Source organism: Lissotriton helveticus, chromosome 3_1, assembly GCF_964261635.1.
Source record: "Lissotriton helveticus chromosome 3_1, aLisHel1.1, whole genome shotgun sequence".
NCBI classification, from domain to species: domain Eukaryota; kingdom Metazoa; phylum Chordata; class Amphibia; order Caudata; family Salamandridae; genus Lissotriton; species Lissotriton helveticus.
Genome location: NC_136061.1, coordinates 156,489,532 through 156,514,081, shown reverse-complemented (window position 1 = coordinate 156,514,081; position 24,550 = coordinate 156,489,532). Strand labels below are relative to the sequence as shown.

Sequence of the window (24,550 nt, the reverse complement as noted above, 5' to 3'; positions counted from 1 at the left end):
CAGGCTTTACATTGGGGGCATGTTTTAAAGCCTTTCCTTAATGCCCCCCAAGTAGTAGAGATCTTGGGCTCTAAGGTGTTACTCACCAAGGTTTTGGACATGGAAGGGGACTTCCTGAAGGTCAGGATGGGTTTGGTACCAATATTGGGACCAATTACAGGGTCACTGCGGACCAAGTTCCAGTTTTTATTTATGATTTTACGCAAAGCTCCATGCTGACGATTAAAAGCTAGAATAAGTCGTGGAGCACTCATTTGTCCCTCTTCTGAAATGGAATTCACCATGTTATCTCTCCTAGATTTGGGAATAAGAGCCTCTTGCCTGCTTGTAGAGTTAGAACGACGAATAGCTTTCGTAATAACATCTAAGGAATAGCCCCTTTCAAGGAAACGTCCTTTGCATGCCTCTTGTGCGATAGCACATTCGGCATCAGTGCTGCAAATCCGCCGGATTCGAAGCATTTCCCCGAAAGGAATGCTTCGAATCAAATGGGCGGGATGTTGGCTATTCGAGTGTAGTATGGTATTGCCAGCACTCGGTTTCCGGTAGAGCCTAGTATTCAGGGTAGAATCCCTCACAAAAACCTCCACATCCAAAAAGCAAATCACGTCAGAACTTAAAGTTGCAGTAAAGTTGAGATTGACATTGTTCACATTGATCAAATTAACAAAAGCCCTGGCATTTTGCTGATTACCTCTCCAAATAATAAAGACATCATCAATGTAGCGAAGATAAAGGGCAATGTTGTTACACAAAGTCTCATGGTATTGAGTAGCCAGGACCTGCTCCTCCCACAGCCCCACGTGTAAACACGCGTAGCTGGGAGAGAAGCAGGCCCCCATTGCCACACCCCTTATCTGATGATAAATTACGCCATTGAAAATGAAAAAGTTCTGTTCCAAGCACATTTTGGTCATTTCGATCAACATTTTGTTATGTGCAGTTGGATAAGGTAGATCTTTATTGAGGTAATGGTCCAAGGCCTTAAGACCATCCACATGCCTGATAGACGTATAGAGAGATGAAACATCCAAAGTCATGAGCACCATATCATCATCCCATGCGAATTCTGCAAGTTTTGCCAGGAAATCAAAAGAGTCCTTTACAATATATATATATATATATATGTGTGTATATATATACGCTCCGTCCTCCTCCCGTCGGGATAAATGAAGCACTCACAGGGGTGTTGGATTTTCTCCAAAAATCTTTTTTATTTCATTTTGCCAGCCATAATAATTGTTATGGCTTGCGAAATGAAATAAAAAAGAATTTTGGAGAAAATCCAACACCCCTGTGAGTGCTTCATTCATCCAGACGGGAGGAGGACGGAGCGTACATTTTAGAACGCGGTTTTGCATTTCCGCGTTAAAGCACCCGTTCGTGAGCGCACCAAACTTAAATGCAGAGGAGCTTTCATATATATATATATATATATATATATATATACATATATATAATATATATACATATATATAATATATATACAAATAAAATAGACAGGAATTTCCATAAATGTCTAGTGTTGGTTGGAAAATGTAAAATAAGGCTTCACAGGAAAGCCAGTCGGCACACAGGAAAACGCAGGAAACTAGTCAAACCACTAGCCACAATCAATGCATAGGGGGAGAAAATCAAATTAAGATGGACACGTGCGAATGATGCAAACACGCAGCTACCCATAATCCCCAAAGAAGGCAGAGAGGGGAAAGCCGGCAGAGCACCCATGCGCGTCAGTGCATGCAGGGCTGGAGTGAGAACACCACTGCGGGACTCAGCCTCGAGCTCCCACAGCTGAGCAATCACTGAAGAAGAAGATGATGGAGCGAGGGTGCTGTTGCCGGGAGACAGCAGGCTCGAGTGCCGCAGACTTGAGTCAGCTCATGAGAAAAACTGCTGAGTGGCACAAGGCACAGCAAATCAAATGTTGCGCTCGGTCAGTAGGCCCAGAAGATGGCCTAACAACTGTAACAGCAAGCAAAGTCAATGGAAGGTGGGCACAACAAGCGCAACGCACCTTGAGGAGCACACCAGCCCCAAATATATCAGTTGCTCCTCACGGTGGCGCAAATTCAGCCTGTAACGCACATTGAGTAGCAAGGTGCCCATCAGCCCCAAATATAGCATTCGCTCCTCACGATTGTTCGAATTTCAGCCTGTAGGTCCAATGTCATGAAAAACAGCCACCCAACTCCTGGTACCAAATGTAGTATCTGGGTATGGTTGAATCACCAAGGCAGGAAACGGTAGATTAGTTTCAGATGAGATTTATTGAATAAGTCCAAACCAAAAGTAAGGACCAACGGCTAAGATCAGCTGCTCTAGCGGCAGGCCAGAAGGAACTGACTATTCACCTGGCAACCAGAGAAAAAGTTTCACAAAGAATGTAGAACTCTGTAAAGCATTCAGAAATATCCTTAAAGTAATAGTAACACAAAGTAACAGCGACACAATAATACAGTATTTAAATAAGATAAGAATTAGCATTCGCACATTACACCAAGACTGCAGATCTCACAATGACCTAGGCTTCTGGCATCGAGGCTCTGCGGTGCAGCACACCCATGGAAGGCTGCTTTGCTACCTTTGTGCATGAAATGTTTTTAGAAGATCAGAAAGATATGCAGAATTAGGTTGTATTTAAACCAAGTTTGATTGAATGAAGCATCAGTGATATGTTTTTTTTTATTGAAGATACTGTGCTGTATTCGCTGGTCCAACACAATGTTTTGAAACTGCCATAGAACCAACATTTCTCTGGTTAATACTATCCAGAGGAGGCAACGATTTAATCAGTTGCCTGCCAGTATACGCTTCTTTAAAGGAGGGCAGAGATTTACTGTCAATTTCAAAATGAAAAGAGGATTTAGTTCCTCTGCAGGGCTGAATTCATCAGAAATAATTCAGTGGATAAGAAACAGGAGCTATCCTTAAAAACAGAATACTGGCTCACATTTAGGGTCCCATGGCAGAGGACTTTATGTCCTCTTAATCTGCCCACTAAATTTAGAGTTTAACGCTGGCTTGGCGGTAAACTCTGTGGGTTTTGAATGAACCACTGTAAAAGTGATTGATGCAAAGGCATTTAAAAGTTTGATGTGTCTATCATTGGTGACTTGACGGACACCTTAAACCAAAAACAAACTCCCAAAGCAGGAGGTTGCTATTGGAAAAGTGAAAACTAATGGCCCTAACATCATGGCAGTTTTCCTATTGTGTGTGGGGTAATTTTTTTTTATTATCCTCCAAGATATTACTGGCAGCGCGAGTCAGTCAAAAACAGCCTTGCGACAGTCCACTATAAATCGGGTTGTACTTCCTCAGGCTGTCAGATGAAGTTTTACGTCCATGGACTACATTTTATACTGTCTGCATAAACCTGGTAGTCCGCCTGATGAAAAAATCCGAAATTCGGACGGCGGCCGGAGAGTTGGTGGATAGAGTACCCTGTACAGCATATTGTAACTTGTGCACTTAGTATCTTTTCTAATAGTGGTGCTTATCTTTTAAATCTTCCTGAGGACCACCTCTGTTGGGAATTGGCAGCTGAGTTTTTTGTTTAGTGAAAATTACTAAATGATTAGCTTATATGCCCATATGCAAACCCTATTAAGTGCTGTGTCCGTGAAAGTGCTGAATTGGGACTACTTTTAAAATCCACCAAGTAAGGCCAATTTGCCCATGCTACCCTTTTGCTCACCCCTTCCTACCCGCAGAGTGAAAACCACGGCCTCCCTAATGAAAAAACGTGCTAGTCAAAAGTAGCTCTTCTGTCAAGAAAATACTTCATTATATAAAAATATGCAATGCTTCCCAGCGTAAAGGTAGCATTGCATTCCACATCAGAGAATGTGCAAAAGATGCTCTATTACATCACACAGCTAACACTTTTTTCGTACTCTGAGGGGTTTTTCATGCTTTATGACATCACACAGTGGATTTGCTGTGAGCGGATGTAGGATATTACGCAAGGAATTACCACGCATTTTCTATAACGCATGCCCTACCACTCATATGCCTTTACCACTAAGGTAAGTATAACTATGGTAAGTAATAAATATATATATATATATACATATATATATATATGTACAAAACAAAGAAACAGAGTTCAGGGTGTGACGGTCCGAGTCGGCCACCGGTTGCCCAAATATCACAGCACACTTATCCCAAAGTCAAGGATATCTCGGACTCTCTTGGATTTTACAATTCAGTTTATTCTGACAACCCGTTTCGGCCGCAGCCTTGATCATGGTGAACTGAGGAACTGGCAAGATCATTACATATGCATAATTACTGACATAAACAGGGGACAAAAACCAAAGTGAAATTAATATGCAAGTGCCGAAGGCAGACGCCATGTTGGCATGTACAAAAACAACCCAGAGACAGTGATGCAGTCAATACTGATGTAATCTCACTGAGGCCTAAATAGCATATATGCAAGTAGTATACAAGTATATGATAAATTAATTTGACACATTTTAAAATCAACATGTTACATAGATAATGAGAGAAATAGTGGATGGCAGTTTTGAGTTAGTGGATTGGTGTTAAATCCCATTGTTTGGTTTGATAATGTCTGTGTTTTGTAAGCCTGGGTGTTGGAAACGGCTGAGAGGAACCTAACGATGACTATTAATTGTACCTTCCAGTGATGGGAGCGTGGTATCTGTACGGTAAGACAAGCTGGTATGATACCTCAGTTTAATAATGGTGTGGTATTGGTCAGTGAAACTGCATGCAGCTAGGTTTGAAGTTGGGCATACACTTTATTTCTTCCAAGGGGTAGCAGGTGCTTCAAATCAGGGAGACAATAAGATATAGATAATTTAAGTATTGTATATCAAGACCAAGCAGGTAAGTAGTGAAAAGAAAAATAGGAAAGAAAGTAACTTCAACTGTGTTATTTTTGGGAGTCCTATAATTTTCATAAAGTTGTGCATTTTCACTGGATAAAGTTAATAAACATTTTCCCACTTATTGACTTAATCATCCCCACCCAATTCTAGATGGAGGTCAAGCTCTTTTACGTACTGTTACATGTCTTTATGAATCAGCCCTGAAATGCCCAACTCCCTATTAGTAAAGCTGCAAAAAGGTTGCAGTCCTGTCTATTTCTTCTAATTTATAGGACTACTCCAACTTTATTTCCATTTTATATGTGTTGTGGTCTATTCACAAAGGCGTGCAAGATTATGGAGAAATACTAAAGGAGGGCTACTATAGGGACTCCTAAGTGTGAAATAGGCCACACAGAGTCCAGGTTGTTCCATCTTTGATAAGTATCTTTGAGTTGGGTAACAATAAATATCTGTTACTTCGCAGCAAGCAATGCCTTGAGATTAACGCGTTTTTTAACAGAAGCCTTATAATAGGTAATGCCAGCTCTCCTCCTGTATAGAAATAACTCTTTCTGGTGTTCCTTGCACCACGTGCAGTACAAGCTCATGTTATCAACATCTTCTGGGTCTTTGAAATCCCAAATTTCAATATCTTCATCTTTCTTTATAGATTTATATACAATGAATAGTTGTCTCGTTGGTGGGTTTCTCAGACTTAACAGATAGGATGATGTTTCTCAATATCATGTGTCCATATTTTCTGAAAACAAAACCATTATTTCAAGCCGGGAACGTTTACACCAAAAGAGATTAGGTTTGTCCTTCTCCAGGGTTAATGATTACCTGGGATGAGACAGTCCGAGCAGCAGGGGCATCTTAGTCAATGGTATAAAGCAGGTATGAGACTGTGATTTTCCAGCAATTAACTGTTCGCTGTTTATCTAGTCTGAAATAAAGGTATTAAACCTATTTCTAAGTTTCCAAATGTTGGGTACTGAGCCTTTAGACAATAAAGTGATTTGCCTAAAATTGAATAAAATGACTACATTGGTGTAAGGTAAGACCAGATTTCAGATCTCCTGGATTCATCGTATACATACCAAAATAAATGTTTCACACAGGACTATAGTGTGGTATTCATGAGCAATTAAAAATATAGGGGGGAGGGGTGTGTGTGTGTATATATTTGTACACACACTCGCTGTTTGGTTATGTTTTTAGAATCAAAGCAATTGGCGTTTTAATGTTGGTTGATGCATACCGAACCCTTATAGCTACTCTTGCATTAGGCAAATTGTTTTTTCTTTTGACTTGGTTTTTAAACCCACGTTGAATAGGTTAATGAATGACATACACTGTAAGGATTATGTCTTAATGCTTGTATTTAGTTACAAAACATGTGTTTATTCTTTCAGATGATCAACACTAATGACATTTCCGAAGAAAAGATGAAATTGAAACAGACAATGGAAGGTAGTCTTCTCTGAGTTACTTTCATGCACAACTTTTAAGAAACATACTCTGTTTATTAAGTTTCTCCTCCGGTTCCACTTCTTTTCAATGACACTTCATCCTTCTGTTCGGATGCAGTTAGTCCATACAATGCTTTTAACCCGGACTCCTCTGTTTCCCTTTTATATCACTGTGCCTTCCACCACCATCATCATCTAATCATGCTTTCAATCTACATTTTCAGCCAAACCAAGTTGTTCCTGGTCATTCTTGCTCTATATAGCCAGCAGGAACCCACACAACAGGCATCTTTAATGCATGTAAACATGTTCAACCAGATTCCACTTACAATCTACATTATTAATCATACCCAACAACATCCTACAGTTAGTACACCATCCCATATATACCAAGCCAATCCCCATAGGAACTCCAACCCACAACAATTTGTAAATGATGTGACTCTTCCCTCACCTCATTCTCTTGGTTCATCTCTACCACAAACATCCAAAAACCCCATTATTTTCCCCTTACTACCTTAATTATCCAGTCATTGTCAATATCTACACACCTTGTTACCTGGCAATGCTGTAGTCAAATACTAGACAAGGAGACAATCAGTCCTACTGCCCTCGGCCCTCGTATGATGTGTGAATAATTGAACTGATGTTTGAATGTATATTTTTTCGTAGATACCCCTGATGAAGGGTCGAATTCCCGAAATGCATTGGGTGTTTTTTTTTTTTTTAAATCGTGACATGTGGAACATTTGATGTTCCTGCATGTTTGTGAAAAGTCGTGAAATGATTAAGCAAATGTGTAAAATGAACTGAACAAACCAAAGGAACAAAGAAAATATGGAAAAAGAAAAATGGATAAATAAGGAGCAATTAATTTTTTATTTTTTTTCCGGAGTTTTATATAGCGCGAACTAGAACCAAACCGAATCAGTTATCAGAGCGCTTTACATAGCACCAGTTACGTTACATGAGGACACACTTTCATTTTTTTTTAGGTACGGGGAGATTAAGTGATTTGCCCAGAATCACAGGGGGTTTTGAATGAATTAATTCATTCAAAAGGGGTAATGAATTTGATTCATTGGATACATTTGGCAGTGCAACTTGAAGGTGAATCAGGTGATTCCTTTGTGTTTTGGCTACATAAAGGAAAATTGTCACTAAGCTAGCTACACAGCTTAACCTACTCTTAGTAGAACCCATGAAGTGTTCTTTTTGAAAAAGAGCAACATTTGAAATATAAGAAGCACTTCTCATAAAGAGTCATTCTGTAAACTCAGCTGAAGTTCCCTACAGCTGCAGTAGCATCCGTCAATAGTAAAAGGATCTTTGTAGTAGCATTGGCCAGAGAAAAGAGTCTTTGGAGTAAAGAAAAGAAGTCACCTATAGCAGTAGCTGTCGGCAACAGAGTAAAGAATCATCTCTCCAGTAGAATAGTCGCAATGCAGGGAAAGGGTCTGGATCCCTCAGTCTCGCATCAGGAACTCCTACACCTAGCTAGGAACTCTCATTATTATAAAATCCCACTATAATGAATCTAAATTTTGTAGACATTAACTCCTTCTATCCAATGGAAGCTACTCATCCAATGCTTCTCCTTCTGATTCCCACAGTAAACATTCATGCGAATATAGTGTAAAAGGTTGTTTCATGACTTTGTTACAAGGAGGAAAGTTCTCCTCAGAACGTTCCTACCTAAGCTACAAATATGTGCTCTGTGTTCATTATGAATAGAAAGCAAATTGCCTATGATGGGGAAGACTAGCAATAATATTCTGTGAAGCATTCATAAAAATGTTTACTCAAGCAGTTACAGCAAAGTGAATTGTATTACGGTGAGTGAACTAATATGCTGTGATGAAGCTAAGGAAACATAAGTTTGAAGTCAGCACATTCTTAAGCAACTTGCTGATGCCAGGCTAAATACTCTAAATAAACATCTATTAAGTTGTGAGCAAGAGTCGAGAGAAAAAGGTTTAAGGATTTGAGGCCCAACTAAAAGTACACATTTCAGAATGATAGCTTAGTACAACAGTTTTTTAGATATAGTATTCCATTTCTTACAAGCAAAAGCATTTCTCCTACATATTCATTATTAATGAAATATTTTGTGTTTATTAATTATACATTAGAAGGATTCTTTCACGCATTTTTTCCAGCAGTTTAAATACATTCTAAAGTGCTATTCTAACATGGTCTGCAAGTCTAAATATGATATTTTAAGTACTTTCTTCTAACTGTTTGAGGGAGAGAAGATGCCATGCAAGGGTGACTCAGAGAATGTGGGAAAGTGAACTCTAGGAGGTTGTTGGGTAAGGTTAGGAAGGCAAATGTGGGTGAACATGGCAATAAAGGTGCATGTTGGTTGAGGGTTTGGCAGTGATATAGAGTGCCTGGGAGTCTGGTAGAAGTTTGGTTATAATTGGTATTATAATTAAACGGCATTCTGGAAAATCATGATAACATTCCATCTTTTCTTTGAAAGATCTGCAGGCCAAGCTGAGCAAAAGGGAAAAAGAGATTGCATCCTTGTCATCCCACGTCGACACCCTGAGGGCCCAAATTACAGGTGAATTCTAACAGTGTTTTATTTTGGGAGAGTATTTTCTAACAATGTCTTATCAAGCTACATCAATTCCCAAAACCTGTCTGCCAAGGCACAAATTGTAGCTGATTCTTCTAAGAAAGCAGATCAAAGGTAGGTAGGTGTACATGATTAGAAGAAAGTATTGGATTTAAGGGTGTTAAAAAAGGAGACAATGTATGCAGAGAAAGTACAAAGAAATAGAATGACACATAGGGCCATTGTATCATGAAGTAGAAGGAAGCATGAAGTTAATGTATGCATGATGAGAAACATGGAAAATTATTAAAATGAAAGGAAGGTAGTACGAGAAATGTATGTAGAAGGGGGAGACAAAGAGAAAGCTAAATGAGCAGGTGGTGGAGTGATTATAATCAGACAGTCCTTCACCTAAGTTAACTTGCTTATATGATATGAAGAACAATGTGTATGCAGAAATTTGAGCCTGCTGGAAGCAATAAACAGTATTTCGGAAAGGGTGGTCTTTAATTTTTTGAAAGACAGGAAAGATGAATAAAAGAAAATACTGTAATTTTGCTATATTGATTTTAATGTATTCGTGTTTCCCCTTGTTAAAAGAATTATAAAGCCCCTCTCAATTGGTTTTTTCAGCTAACTCATATCTAAATCTTCCTTTTGCATAATTGAGCATGATCTTCGTGGGGTTCTGGTGACATCCTAAACCACAAGTTTGAATGCCGAGTGGATTTTTATTGTCACCAGAACAATGAGATGGCAATATAGGACCATATTACAAGTTATCCATTATGTATTTTTACGGTGCATGTTTAATTTGTGGGTAGTTTGCTTGAAAAAGCTGTTTTCTTCAAACTGCAGCTCATAATGGGCACTGGTCGGAATTAGAATTTTTAGGCTTTGTTTACCGTTTATTAATAAATTGGTGATAAAACAATCTGCTAGTTAGTGGATATATGGAATTCTGTAGCCGGAAAGTTTAACACAATATAAAACATGTAATACATTTGCCACATAATATGCCACAAACTTTGCAAATTTTGAAGATTTTGCCCAATATTTTGTTTCTAGATCAATTGTTCAAAAATAATAGTGCGAGAGACTGCATCAGATAATTTGTGTTTTTTGCCACTGAATTTAGATAACTGCGGCACATTATTTGGTCGACCATGCTGCATAACCTACTACCTCTAACAATATAAGGTACTACAGTGTGGTTTGGGGGCTGTCATTATGATGATGAAATCTGTATTTGACAGACGACCATGAAATATTCCGAATATTTCATCATACCCTGTGATATTAGGGGTTGTATTCCACTGTTTGTGTAATACAAGCATTAATATATATATATATATATATATACATATATATATTCAACACACTCCACCAGCGTCGTCTTTCTCGTAGTCTCAGAAAGAATAACACAGGAGCCGTGGCCTCAATAAATAGTGCAGTTTAATGCAGATGCAACGTCCTACGCGTTTCGGAGTAAGCCTACTCCTTCATCACGGGCAAACTTTGTGCATAATAGTGTTTGTAATAAAGTAAAAAAATATGTCACGTGATAACAAACATAAACAAAATACTTTGCCATTAACATACTTTTCGATGCCGCGGGCCGGAAGCCCTGGAGCGGACCCACCCCCGCGGGTGGGCCACCCCATATGTCCGATTGCCTGCCGGCCCGAAGAAGAGAAGCCGCGCTGTCCGGCACCCCTCAAGTGGGTAGCCCACTCCTGTTGCTTGTCCCGCCCGGGGTCCGGTGCTGGGCTCCCCCCGAGTGTTGTGGGGAGCACGCCCGTTCTTCTGGTGACTCTCCTTTCTCCGCCGAGCGCCATCCGCCGCGGATCGGTTGTGTGCCCTGGGGCCGCCGGTGCTCCTGGTGGACTTGGAGGCGCCCACGATGATGGCGGCGGGCGCTGTGCTTAAGATGGCGGATGGCCCCTCGGAGAGTCTTTCTCCTGGAGACAGGGAAGTTGCTGTATTTGTCCTCTCCAGCCCTCGTTTGATTCGGGCGGCCCCTACTCGGAGTGCTGTCTTGTCTGCCCTGGCTGCTCTGGGGATCGACCTGTCCTTGAAATGCCGAGACTTGGAGTCGCGGATCTCCGCCATGGCTGCTCCGCCATTTTGTGATGCGGTGTCGTCTTCCCGAATTGTGATGGTTGAAACTTCTCCGGCTGCTGTGCTGGGGTCTCCAGCTGGGTGTTTGATTCTATGGGATCGTGTGGACCCGGTGCCGATGCTGCAGTGTTTCCTACATCCTGATTTCTCTGCTTCGTGCTGGACAGCCCAGATATTGTGCTTGGCCACGTGGATCGTTGAGGTACTTTTGCATTCTGACTGCTGCCGAGTTCTCCTGGTTGCTTCTTGTTGGCCGGGACGGTGTTTTGCGGAGATCCCACTGGCCTTCCTGGACTGGTATGGACCCACTGTATCATTCTGCTTTTCGGCCGTGGCGGAGTCTGGAAGCTCGACTCTTCATAAAAGTGGACAGGGGTGATTGTGCCGGAGTACCTGTGGGACCCTTTTACATGGCATCTCCAGGCCTCATTATTTTGGTTAGTTCTTGTTTTTCATCCTTGTGTGGGCTTTTTTCAATGTCCTTTTCAACCTCGATTGGTGATCCGTTGTTGCGGGCGGGGTAGTATTCCATGTTTCGATCGCTGGCTCCTCTCCTCTCCTGTCCTTCTTTTTCCTCTCCTTCTCTCTCTTTCTTCTTTCTCTTTCTTTGTTATTATTCCCTTTCTCTTTCTTCTATATTTCGGGTGACTCTGGGCGACAGGCACGCTGTTTAGTGGGGTAGGCCGTAGCCATTACAGTGATGTAGGGTGGGGGGGGTGTTTGTTATTTTAGTTTGTTTTGTTCTATGGTCCCTTTTTCCTTTTTCAGGGGGTGGGCTATGTCCCTTTGTTTTCACTCCTTTGTTTCGTACGTGTCCGCACTTTCTCCTTTTCCGGGGCGGGAGGGCTGTACATGTGGCGTCCACGTTATTTGTTTGCTGACATTTGACCTTTATTTTTTAACCTTTGCTGGGCGTGGGATGTCTTTGGGCTTCGCCCTACTAGGGTTATTTGATTGCGTGGGGGGCTGTCTCCCTCCCGCCCCCCCCTCTTTTTCTGTATATGTTGCGTGACGCCCGGTAGATATGGTTGCTGCCTCCTCTATAAAATGTAAAATGAAACCTTTCTTATCCTGGCGCTGACTGTTTAACGTCTTTATTTCACGTCTATCCTGTGTTCATTCTATTGTACGCATTGATGTTGCCCCTTTTTTGAATCTCCTGCTTTTGCGGCCGGCCCGTGTGGTTGTAGGCCTGCGCTTGTACTTCTACGTGTCTTTCAATAAAGGTTTTTAAAAAAAACAACATACTTTTCGATGGTGTTAACATTATAAGTGACCTTAAAACTGTGTTTGTTATAGTGAAAGCAAAAAATCTCTGCTCATATTTAACACTAATTATAACTGTAAATGAGTATTCGTGACCTGCGCTTCACGCACTGCATATATCCTTAACATCAGGAAATAACATACTACTTGCAGTACTGAGTACAATGATAAGACCTTAGAGTAGTCAAATAATGATGTGCACCGCTAATACATATCATAATTCAAAACATAACCTTTGAAAAAATTATAACATTTAGAAAAAACGGGTTAAAGCGACCTAGCTGATAGAGGAAGCGAACCCTTAACCTCAAAAGTATATTGTTCGTGGTGAACCAGCCCGCTACGCTATATGTTCACCCTGCTCACAATAGCTGAAAATTATCCGTCAAAAAGCCAATAGTCGGGCGCCTTAAAGTAGCTGACGGGGGAAAAAACACAGTATTGCCCAAGTGGGCTTGACTCAATTGCGGTGCATACATAAATTGAAAAATTAATGCCCCAGTGGGTCTGAATGGTAAATTCGGAACTTAGTGCTAACAAAAAAGTTCATTGCGCAAGTAGGTCAATTAAGTCCCAAGTCCAGCCCATGTGGGCAAGTGCTCAATGCAGTGCCAGCGAAAGTCTTCTTGGTCAGTTTTTGTAACACCTATGGACAATAGTAAAGGCAACCTTATTAAAATCTTCATAATCAAAAAGAGAGTATCATGAAGAAATACACAAAATTCTAAAACAGCATGCAGAAGTTCGTGAAGCAGCAACAATATCATGACAAAAACTCATAGCTTTAATATAAGTGTACCGACAATTCCTCGTCCATATTCAACCCCTGGGGCACCATGGTGTTGAACCTTATGATAAATTTGGACTCCAATTTTCTGAGCTCCAGAAGTCTATTTCCACCCCTTATGTTGGGGGGGATACAATCAATAACGGCAAATTTCACAAGATTAGCATTGCTCTTGTGGTATTCATGAAAATGTCGGGCCACTGGGTAGGTTTTGTCATTTTTACAGATGGCTCTCAGATGTTCTAATACACGCTTTTTGCCTTTATGAATAGTGCTACCAATATAGTATTTGGAGCACGGACATTTCAGGGTGTAGATGGCATACTCAGTGTTACAATTCAGATGTTTTTGTATAATCCATGGGGTCTCATTGCTGTTAAGTTTGAGTGATTTAACACTATTGCTAAATTTGCATGCCTTGCATTGGTTACATGTAAAGAAACCTTTAACTGCATTGGGTTTTTTAGGAGTGGATATCATGTTACTGCATAGTTGATCACGTAGTGATCTGGGTTTACGGAATGTTAGAGAAGGATGTTCACCTATACAGTCTCTTAGGTCATTATCTGTTTTAAGTACATCCCAAAACTTATTCAGGCTTTTCTTCACCTCCCATGCATGAGTGCTGTAAGTAGTAATAAATCTTACTGTGTTTTCAGATTTAGTTAGGGATTCCGATACTTTGGGAAATAACAGGTCTTGCCGATTAAGAGTTTCTACTCTAGAAATGGCTTCACTTACAACCTTGAGGCTATAACCTCGTGTCAGGAATCTATCCTTCATGATCTCTTTCTCCTGTTCAAACTTATCAGCTGTGCTACAGTTTCTACGAGCCCGTAATAGCTCTCCATAAGGTATGCTGTTGATTAGGTTACGGGGATGGCAACTTCCCGCGTGAAGCAAGCTGTTGCCAGCCGTGGTTTTCCTAAACAATGAGCTAACAATTCTATTATCAGCTACCTCCAATTTCAGGTCTAGAAACTCCATGGTGTCCTTACTTATCTGATATGTGAATTGAAGATTCAACTCATTGTTATTAAGAAGTTGTACAAACTCAGTTGCTTGTGTAGCAGTGCCATTCCACACACAAAAAATGTCGTCTATGTAACGTAGCCAGAGGACGGCGTGGTCTTTGAATAGCCTGATGTTATAGACTACCTGTTCCTCCCAGCGACCCAGGTAGATACCCGCAAAGCTGGGAGCAAAACAGCTTCCCATCGCCGTCCCCTGTGTCTGCCTGAAGAGGGTATTGTCGAAAAGAAAAAAATTGTTACTCAAGCACAATTCTACCATCTTAAGTAACATCTCGGTGTGTTGGAGAAAGCCTAACGATCTTTTAGTGAAAGATTGTCTGCAAGCTTCAAGACCCAGTTTTTGCGGAATGCTGGTGTACAGACTGCAAACATCTAGGCCCAGCATTAAGTAGTCAGGAGACCACTCTATATCATGAATGTGGCGCAAGAAGTCACTGGTGTCACGGACAAGTGATGGAAGTGATTGTACCAACGGTTGTAGAAAATAGTCTACATACTTGGAAGTATTTTCCAATGCACTTCCACAGGAGGACACAATCGGTCTCCCTGGTGGCCTGAGTGCATTTTTGTGTACCTTAGGAAGTAAGTACAGAACCGGAAGTTTGGGATATTTACAAGCCAGATATACAAATTCATCATTACTCAATATACTGTTGTCTCTCCAATTAGTGATTTGGTTACTAACATACAGCATTGCCTGGTCATATTCAGTTCTGGAACTTTGACAATACCTACTGGTGTCAGATAATTGCGCATGTCCCTCTTGTTTATACATTTTATACAGTTAGGGGGTGGCTACCCCTGCCGTGAGCCCGCCGACACAGAGGCAAAGGTTCAGCTAAAAGTTTGTGTTTATACATATATATATATATATATATATAATCCACAGTTTTGCTACAAGGCAAAAAGACGCACTCAGGAATACTCAGCATAAGTTTATTGCCCAGTTGACACGCTACGCGTTTCGACAATGAATCTTGTCTTGATCACACGTCCTCGCTGTTGTTTTTGAAAATATATATATATATATATATATTTTCGCACAATCCACTCCAATCAGGCTAGAAGAATGACCAGCACGCCGATATCGTAGTGATGCTTTTTTAATTCAAGCCCCTAACCCCCACAACAGACGCGTTTCGCCAAAAGGCTTCGTCAGTATATATATATATAATATATTTATTTATATCTATTACATTCCTAGGACACTTTACTCTGGCATTCCTCTGCAGTGAAAAGAATTAAATAAATCCTTTTCACTGCCGTGTAGTGCCAGGTCTATTTTCCTGGGAATGTGAATATTTGTTGGGTTCACAGCCCGTCCATTATGACACCAGTATCCGTGGGTAGATGTAGCCATTCACTCCAGAGATGGAAAAGAGAGAGAGAAGACAGAAAGAGAGTGTAAATACATTAACGAATATATATATATATATATATTTATATTAGGGTGGCAATATATTCCGCTCCACCAGCTGAATTTTGGCCATTGTGCGTTATGCTTGTAACGTGGAGTTCCGGCCAAGTTCCACAAAACGCTGTGTGGCAGTCTTTTCTTGTGCCCTGCTTGCTAAAAGTAAGTTGGCGAGCGAGATTCGGTGTCCTCTAGCTTGAGATTTTGGTCGCTAAGAGGGCACCTGGCGAGATTTCCCCAACGTGGGCATTCACAGCGATAGCAACAATGCGCAGTCAGAAAGCTGTCACTCCACTAGAAAATCTATTCGAGCAGCAGCAAAATCACCTCAAGAAGCTGCACCCTTCTGGTGCACTTCAGGGTGCTGTTTGTGCTGATTTTTCTGCATTGAACGAGCTCCTTACGCTAAACCTTTGCATGATTCCGCTGAATCATGCAGAGCTTTTTTGTAACTCCAAGGAATTCCGCAGTGCAAATCCGTAAGTTCCGCCCAGACCTAATGTGTATATATAAATTTATATACACCTTCACTTTCTCTGCAAAGACGCCTCAACCTCACAGGGCGGCCTCGGCGCTAGGGGACAGAGCACCCCTATAGACATTGAACACATTCTTCCTTTCCCATTAGTAAAGAAGAGCACCGCACACCGAACCTCCGTGCAATCCATGCAACAGCTAACCTATGAACAAGACTGTCATGACAATATGTGTTTAAGCTAGCTGCCCTTTTGCGATATAGTGAAATAGCAGCCCGTCCCGACGTTGTCCAGGTATGAATTGCTGCCGGCCAATAGTATTTTGTTTTGTAGGATTTCGTTTTGATAGCATTTCTTATCGGTGACAGGCCTGTGAAACGCTCCGATTCACAGTGCACTGCTGATGCACTTAAGAGTGCACGTACAGTAGTGTGTGAACTCGAGTTTTCCTACTTTATTTTTCCTTGCAATATTATATAGCACAAACTTGACAACATGGCATGAGCACAATTTACATTACAGAAGAACACATTCATTTGTGGTAGGCACGGGGAGACAAAGCAATTTGCCTGGAATCACAGGATGTTGAGCTGATGCCGAGATTCGAACGTAGCTCCCCAGCTCTAAAGTTGGCAATTCTAGAACTTGTGGCGGGAGGTGTGTCTAAAAGTGTATGTCGGTGCTGGCCATCATTGAGAGGGACCTGTGCATTTTTCAAATCGGTGGTGAAAAAATATGAGTATGTTGTTGGAGATGTGGGCCGCCGTGCCACCAATGTACTTACCGGGGGAGGTTAAACACCCATTATTCCGCAACTTTCTTTTCGCATACCATCACTCCGCATACATTCATTACGAAAGTACCTTGACTCTGCAATGCCTTTATAACTCATGGCATTACAGTTTATATGCTTTTACCACGCATAAATTTACAACGAAATTCGTTGTAAATCCGTGAATGGTAAAAGCATGTTTTTTTTAAATGTTTGGATAAGGTAAGTATGGGGATAGGGGTATATGTTTTGGGGTACTGAGGTATATGTTTTGGGGTGTTTGGGTATTTTAAGGGTTCAGATATAGTTTGGGTTATGTGGTACAGGTGTAGTTTTAGGGTTTAGGGATAGGTATGGGTTTTAGGGTACAGGGGTATTTTTAGGGTTCAGGGCTAGGTTTGGGTTTTGGGGTATAGGAGTATTTTTAGGGTTCAGGGGTAGGTTTGGGGTTTGGGGTACAGGGGTATTTTAAGGGTTCAGGGCTAAGTTTGGGTTTTGGGGTACAGGGGTATTTTAGGGTTCAGGGGTAAGTTTGGGTTTTGGGGTACAGGGTTATTTTTATGGTTCAGGGCTAGGTTTGGGTTTTGGGGTACAGGGGTATTTTAGGGTTCAGGGGTAGGTTTGGGTTTTGGGGTACAGGGGTATTTTTAGGGTTCAGGGCTAGGTTTGGGTTTTGGGGTACAGGGGTATTTTTAGGGTTCAGGGGTAGGTTTGGGTTTTGAGGTACAGGGGTATTTATAGGGTTCAGGGCTAGGTTTGGGTTTTGGCGTACAGGGGTATTTTTAGGGTTTAAGGATAGGTTTGGGTTTTGGGGTACAAGGTATATTTATAGGGTTAAGATGGGTTAGTGTTTAAGGGTGTTGGGGTATTTTAAGGCGTAAGGGTGGGTTATGATTATGGGGTGCAGGGGTATTTAAAGGGAGCAGGGTGGACTCTCGGAGCTGGAATGTACAGAAGCTGGGAAGAAAAAACAATGAAATATTGGGCACAACGCTCGTTTTTTTTCACGTAATCCCGCGCCCCGCACACGCCCACGCCCCCAGCACACGCCCACAGCACACAATATGAGACATGGCATGAAGGGCGGAACGTACCACACGCCCCCAGCGTTTATCACGCCCACAGCACACGCCCACAGCACAACGCAGACACGCCCACAAGGGACTACTTTGCTGGCACGGTTCTTTTACCTTTTAAATGTATATGGTGAGCGTCTGCATAGCCTATGTCCTTCTGCTACAACTGCCCTTTCCAACGCTGTATTGGGTGTTGTGATTGGTGCTGTGGTTCCTGAGATTACCCGCCTCAAAGGTTTGGGCTCTCTATTTATTATATTAGTATAGATAAAGACACCTATTTGCTCGGAGGTCCGGTGTGCGGCGCTCTTCTTTACTAATAAGAAAGAGAGAAGGTGTTGGATATATATATATATATATATATATGAAAATCCGCAAACTCCGGTTTCGGCGGAAGCCGTCTGGCAGGGCGGTCCGTGTTCAGGGCACCGGCTGCCCTGTGTACTATCAATCAGCACTCCCCGACTCCAGGAAAGATAACACGGACACCTCGCTCGAATTGCAGTTAGTTTATTCGAATGACTGCACAGCAACGCGTTTCACCTTTCGGCTTGGTCACGCTACAGAAGCATAACAGTGCACACATTTAAATATACGTCATTTGTTAAACATAGAAAAGGGACTCCACCAGTGTGAAAAATAACAAAAAATAACAAAGCAGTGATTCCGCCATTTTGACCTAGTCATTTAGTCTAACATAGGAAAGCAAAACCTCATATATATACGCACAATAATAATACTGCAGTCATTGGATACAGATGAAAGGAGGGGAAAAATCCACAATCAATGATTCAAAATTTCCCAAAATAAAAGTAAGAAGTCATACATAACCGCCCAAGTGGGCAATTCATTAAACTGCATTGAATTGCAAGACTGTGTCCAAACCGCATTGTAGTGCTATATTATAGCAAAGATCTGCTAACGCCCAAGTGGGCATACACCAGGTATGCTGAGTCCTAAATTTGTTTGGTCTCAAGTTGTTCAATAGGCATAATTCACCATCACCAAAAATGTGCATTCACCTAAAAATAAAAATAAAAATAGAAATATAAAAATATCATTCCAGAAGGCAGCATTCGTAACAGTACACGTTATGTATTAATGCAAGGAGCCTCTATTTAGTTAGTATAATTCTTGGACGGGGCTCATAAAGCTACATTACATATATACACAACTACAAATAAAGTTACCATCTCTTAGTGCAGGTGGATTGACAGTTCTTCGCTCGAGTTAAGGCCCTGTGGCATCATAGTTTCCATATCAATGATATATTTGGACTCTAGTTTGCGAAGTGCCAATTTGCGGTCCCCCCCTCGGATGTTAATAGGGATTTCGTCAATGACAACCATTCTCAACAGTTTCTCGTTTTGGAAGTGTTGTTCGTGAAAGTGTCGGGCAACCGGGTACTGTCTGTTATTGTGTCTGATGGCTCTCATGTGCTCAAGAACTCGGTTTTTAGCACATTTGATCGTACTCCCTACATAGGCCCTATTGCACGGACACAGAAGAACATACACACAATACATGGTATTGCAATTTAGTTTCTTTTGGATGGTCAATTTTTTATCCGTGCCTGCAATGGACAAGATCTTACAGTCGGAGCTATTCCTACAGGCCTTACATTTCCTGCACCTGGTAAAGCCCCCCACACCTGCATTGCCCTTCGTTTGTTTCTTGGTAATTAGGCTCGGGCTTAGTTCGTCTCTGAGAGAATTGCATTTTTGGAATGTGATCTGTGGTGTGGTATTGAGGTGTTTCTCCAAATTTACATCAGTAAGCAATACATGCCAGTGTTTGTGCAGTATTTTGCGTAATTGTGACGCCTGCCCTGAAAATTTGGTTATGAACCGCAGGGTATTTTTAGCTGGAATATCCCTATCAGGGTGGAGTAGTTTGATTCTATTTACCACATCCACTTTGGCACAAGCTTCACGAATGGTCTTATTGCTGTACCCTCTTTCCAAAAATCGACCAATCATGGTTTACTTCTCCAGTTGGTAGTTCTCTTCCGAACTGCAGTTACGTCTGGCCCTGAGTAGCTCACCATAGGGGATACTGTACACCAGTTGCCTCGGGTGAGAACTGGCAGCATACAAGATACTGTTACCTGCTGTACTTTTGCGAAATAGTTTCGTTTGCATGGTGTTGTCTACAATTTCAACTATGACATCTAAAAATTCAATTTTAGTGTCACTCATGTGATCAGTGAATCTCAGGTTGTAATCGTTGTCGTTCAAACTTTTGACAAAGTTGCGTGCAGATTCCATGTCTCCATTCCAAATCAAAAAAATATCGTCTATGTATCTGAGCCACAGGACACAGCGATCATGATCTTCCAACTATGTCCTTCTGCTACAACTGCCCTTTCCAACGCTGTATTGGGTGTTGTGATTGGTGCTGTGGTTCCTGAGATTACCCGCCTCAAAGGTTTGGGCTCTCTATTTATTATATTAGTATAGATAAAGACACCTATTTGCTCGGAGGTCCGGTGTGCGGCGCTCTTCTTTACTAATAAGAAAGAGAGAAGGTGTTGGATATATATATATATTCACAGAAAAAACCATAGGTTATAGACCATATATAGTTAGGAATTAGCATTTACAAAACCTTGAAAATTCACTGAAAAAACCATAGGTTATAGACCATATATAGTTAGGAATTAGCATTTAGAAAACCTTATTTTACTCACACAAAACCATTGAAATTCCATATATAGTTAGTTGCACTAACTATATATCGCGCACCCGCAATCCACTGCTGATGATGTCACATATTACATCATTCATGACATGGTCAGTGACATCACTGATGACATCACTGATGACATCACTGATGACATCTCAAATGACATCACTGATGACAACATCCAGTGATTATGTGTTTCTGTAAAGTTTAAATATGTTTTACATATTGAAGAATGAGTGGATGTATAAGTGTCTGAATGAAGGTTTTAGTAGGTGCGTGATTGACTGTATGAGTGAGTGATTAAATGCGTCTTACTAAATGCACGGGTTAGTGACTAAACTGTCTGAAAGTGTGCATCAGCATGTCTGTTGTTGTGCAAGCTGCTGCATGTGTTGATCAGTAGCTATATAAGTAGCTATATGGGTTATTGATTGGTTGCACAAGTATTTGTATGGGAGACTGAGTGTGTGTATGGCTGGCTGGGAGGTGTGTGACTCTGTGCAGATCAATGTGTACTTGTATCAGTGATTCTATAAGAGAGTAAGTATGTGTTAGTATATGTTTGAAAATGTAAGGTACTCTATGTTTAACTGTGTAGATTAGAAAATGGAACTGTGATTGATTCTTTACAGGACTGACTAGGTGTGTGAGTAACTCCATGGATGAGTGGCAGAGTGTGAGTGTCTGTATAGGTGTATGAGTGCATATGATAGTGTTGTAAAGATGAGTGATTGTATGTATGAATGATTGTATGGGTGAATGAGTGAATGTGTGTGTAGACGTAGGAATCAGTGAGTGCGTATGTAGTAACTAGTATTGGTGTGTCAATGGTTTCAAAAATTATACTCTGTATTTAACACTGGGTGTAACAGAGGTTATATTAAAGTGTGAGGAGATGCATTGTATTGTCACATTAATGATATCATCATTGATGTGACCATTGATGTCAAATGAGATATCATCAGTGATGTCATTTGAGATGTCATCAGTGATGTCATCAGTGATGTCACTGACCATGTCATGAATGATGTAATATGTGACATCATCAGCAGTGGATTGCGGGTGCGCGATATATAGTTAGTGCAACTAACTATATATGGAATTTCAATGGTTTTGTGTGAGTAAAATAAGGTTTTCTAAATGCTAATTCCTAACTATATATGGTCTATAACCTATGGTTTTTTCAGTGAATTTTCAAGGTTTTGTAAATGCTAATTCCTAACTATATATGGTCTATAACCTATGGTTTTTTCTGTGAATTTCATTGGTTTTTTAACAGCTAATATCTGTAGCTGTAAAATGTATTCTTCTTTAAATCCAAAAATATATTTTATATGTTTATGAATAATTTTTTTTTTAAATATTTTTTTTCTACGTTCCCGCTTCGCGAATCGGGGAGCTTCCCGTTAGCTGACCTTGATGCCGCGAAATAGACCGCGAGCCGGTAAACGTTTCTTTACCGCAAGTGCCGCGTTAGAAAACAACATCGTGACGCCTCCCGTCCGCATGACGTTCCACGTTGTCGCGTGATACGTCATATGACGTGCTACGTTAGCGAACTGGTACGCGAAGCGAGTCGCAAAGCGCAGGTTTCTGGAAGCAAACCGTGAGGCCCTGCAAAGCGCTTAACGTAAACACAGCAAGTCATGTGACTTGGTAATAACACTTTTCATTGGTTCATTTCACTTTTGGTTTCCTAATGATGTAAGACTAGGTCATATAATCTAAAATGAACACTTTTGATTGGTTGAGAACCCTTGTTTTTCCCAAATGATGAAAATCCCTCCTTCTTTCCTCACTCTGACTTTCATCATTGTGAGAGAAAGACCCTTTGTGATCACTGAGCAATGGCTTCTTTAGTAGCTTCAGCTGGTGCTTCCCCACCACCTCCACCTCATCCAAGGAAGAGTGGACCACCTGCTCAAGTTATAATTCAACAAGAAGAGGAAGAAGAGGAACAGGACGACGAGCACGAAGAGAGGCAGTTTTTGCCTGAGCAGCCCAAGACGTCTCACCGGAAAGAAAACTTCATTTGGCAATTTTTTAAAATTCCCAAAGGTCAGAAAAAAGTAAATGCAAGATACGTAACTTGCCTTATATGTCAAGATAGACTGTCCAGAGGAACCGAGAAAAAATACAGTTTCGGAAACTACACAATGCATCGCCATATGACTAGGTGGCATCCTAACAACTACAGTGCTGCACAGTTTCGGAACGACCTAGATAATCTCCCTATTATGGCCAGAAGATCTGTTGTACCGGAAGTAACGGGACCAGAGGGCAGGGAGATGGTGCCAAATATACAAATGAAATTTGGTGAAGTAAAACACATCTGCGTATTTTGCGATGGATTCATTTCCTACGGAGAAAGAAGCATCACTCTGATCAACAGAGCTATTGACTATCATATGCAAGTTTGTACGAAACGCCCAAAATAATAAATACTTCTTTTTTTGTTTTGTTGCTCCTGTTGAGCCCTTTACAATGAATCGTTTTCATTGCCCCCTCCAAGAAAAACCCCAAAAAATATAAAACTGTTCAGAAAAATTCAAAAAAAGTAAAAAAATGTTCCGAAAAATAATAAAAAAAATATAAAACAACAAAAACAATTAAAAAAAAAGTTCTTTTCAGAACTACCTCCCCGTTATTAAAAAATTGGTACAATATTTGGAACTGTGCCAACCTCTATTTCTCTTAGTTCGCTTTCCAGTTCGCTCGCCGGTACGCGAACCGGAAGCGAACCAAAAACAGTAAGTATAAGGGAAGGAAACAGACACTTATGTTAAAAGAAAGACAGCTATAGGGGAGTAAACTAGAGATACTATTACCCGTAATCCACTGCTGATGATGTCACATATTACATCATTCATGACATGCTCAGTGACATCATCAGCAGAGGATTGCGGGTTTTTTGGCAACGTGCCTTATCCACGGTTTAATAACGCTGCCTTTTGCTTTATATAAGTTTTCAAATTGTATGAAATATATACCAATAGGTCGTTATGAACCTTTAGGTAGTGCTTTTCTTCATGAGGTCTGGTCGCTTCCATACACATACAGATGTTTCAAAGATGATCAAGAAGTTTATCTAAATGGAGAGGAATGCACTGAGACGCCAGATCATTCACTAATGTGTAGGCACATACAGTTACACGGTTCATGCAACAAACACCGACCAAATATGGCTTGCGTGTTGCAAGGCACGCCAGTTCCTGCTATCATCCCCACGTTCAAGTTGTTGGAAAATGGTAGTTATTTGATGCTCAATAATGAAGATTGTTCTGAGTTAATTAAAAGTATTCCTTTTATCGTAACAGTAAGTGAACGGGTTATTTGCTGCAGAAATGTTCTATTTCCTCCCACACATGAACATAGGGAGTTTTCAATCTGGCCACAAATACCAACCTTGGGAGCACATTTCAACGGCATTGCAAGAATAAGAGCTCTTTTGTCTCTGAGAGAGGTGGCCTTGAGTTCGGCCCGTGAAACTTTCGTGCTTCACATAGCGAACACCCGTACAGAGGTGCAGACCCTTTTCAATTAAGATTTGCCTTTCAATTTCAGCAAGATGGTTCCGACTATCTTTAACGCATCCTCCACAAAGGCCCTGGCGCACTTTTTTAAAGTTGTTACCAGTGGTCTCGTGACTTCATTTGAGAAAATCTTTGGAGTCATCCCTGCTTCCTTTCATTATATTTTCTCCACTCTGCTTCGTGGATTGGCATTTTTACTTGCATTACCAGCGGACGCTCTTGTGCTTTTTTACATTTTTAAATATGGATGTCCCTCCTATGCAACCTCCCACCCTGCAGATGCTGACACTGTTCCGCAATCGCATGCTAGAATATTATGGCACAATGCCGTTGGCGATATTAAGCACGGCATATGGATTATCTTTTCGATTCTCCTACTTCACCTGTGTCCAGCCTGTATTTCACTGCCTGACCTGTGATTTCGATTGGGCCATTGATTTGTGTCTCTGCGGACCGGTTTCTCCTGACGTCGACTTTAATCAGCTGATGACTCCTATCATTACTCAC

At 41.1% G+C, this 24,550-nt stretch overlaps 1 protein-coding gene across 3 annotated transcripts in view; it reads left to right on the top strand.

Annotated features, from left to right (window-relative positions):
* CLIP2 (CAP-Gly domain containing linker protein 2) overlaps positions 1 to 24,550 on the top strand; it is a 575,836-nt gene that overhangs the window by 436,770 nt on the left and 114,516 nt on the right. For all 3 annotated transcript variants that reach the window (XM_078679434.1, XM_078679436.1, XM_078679435.1), the window contains 2 exons: positions 6,260 to 6,317; positions 8,802 to 8,885. In XM_078679434.1, coding sequence (XP_078535560.1) covers positions 6,260 to 6,317; positions 8,802 to 8,885 — 142 coding nt within the window. The remainder of the gene's footprint in view (positions 1 to 6,259; positions 6,318 to 8,801; positions 8,886 to 24,550) is intronic.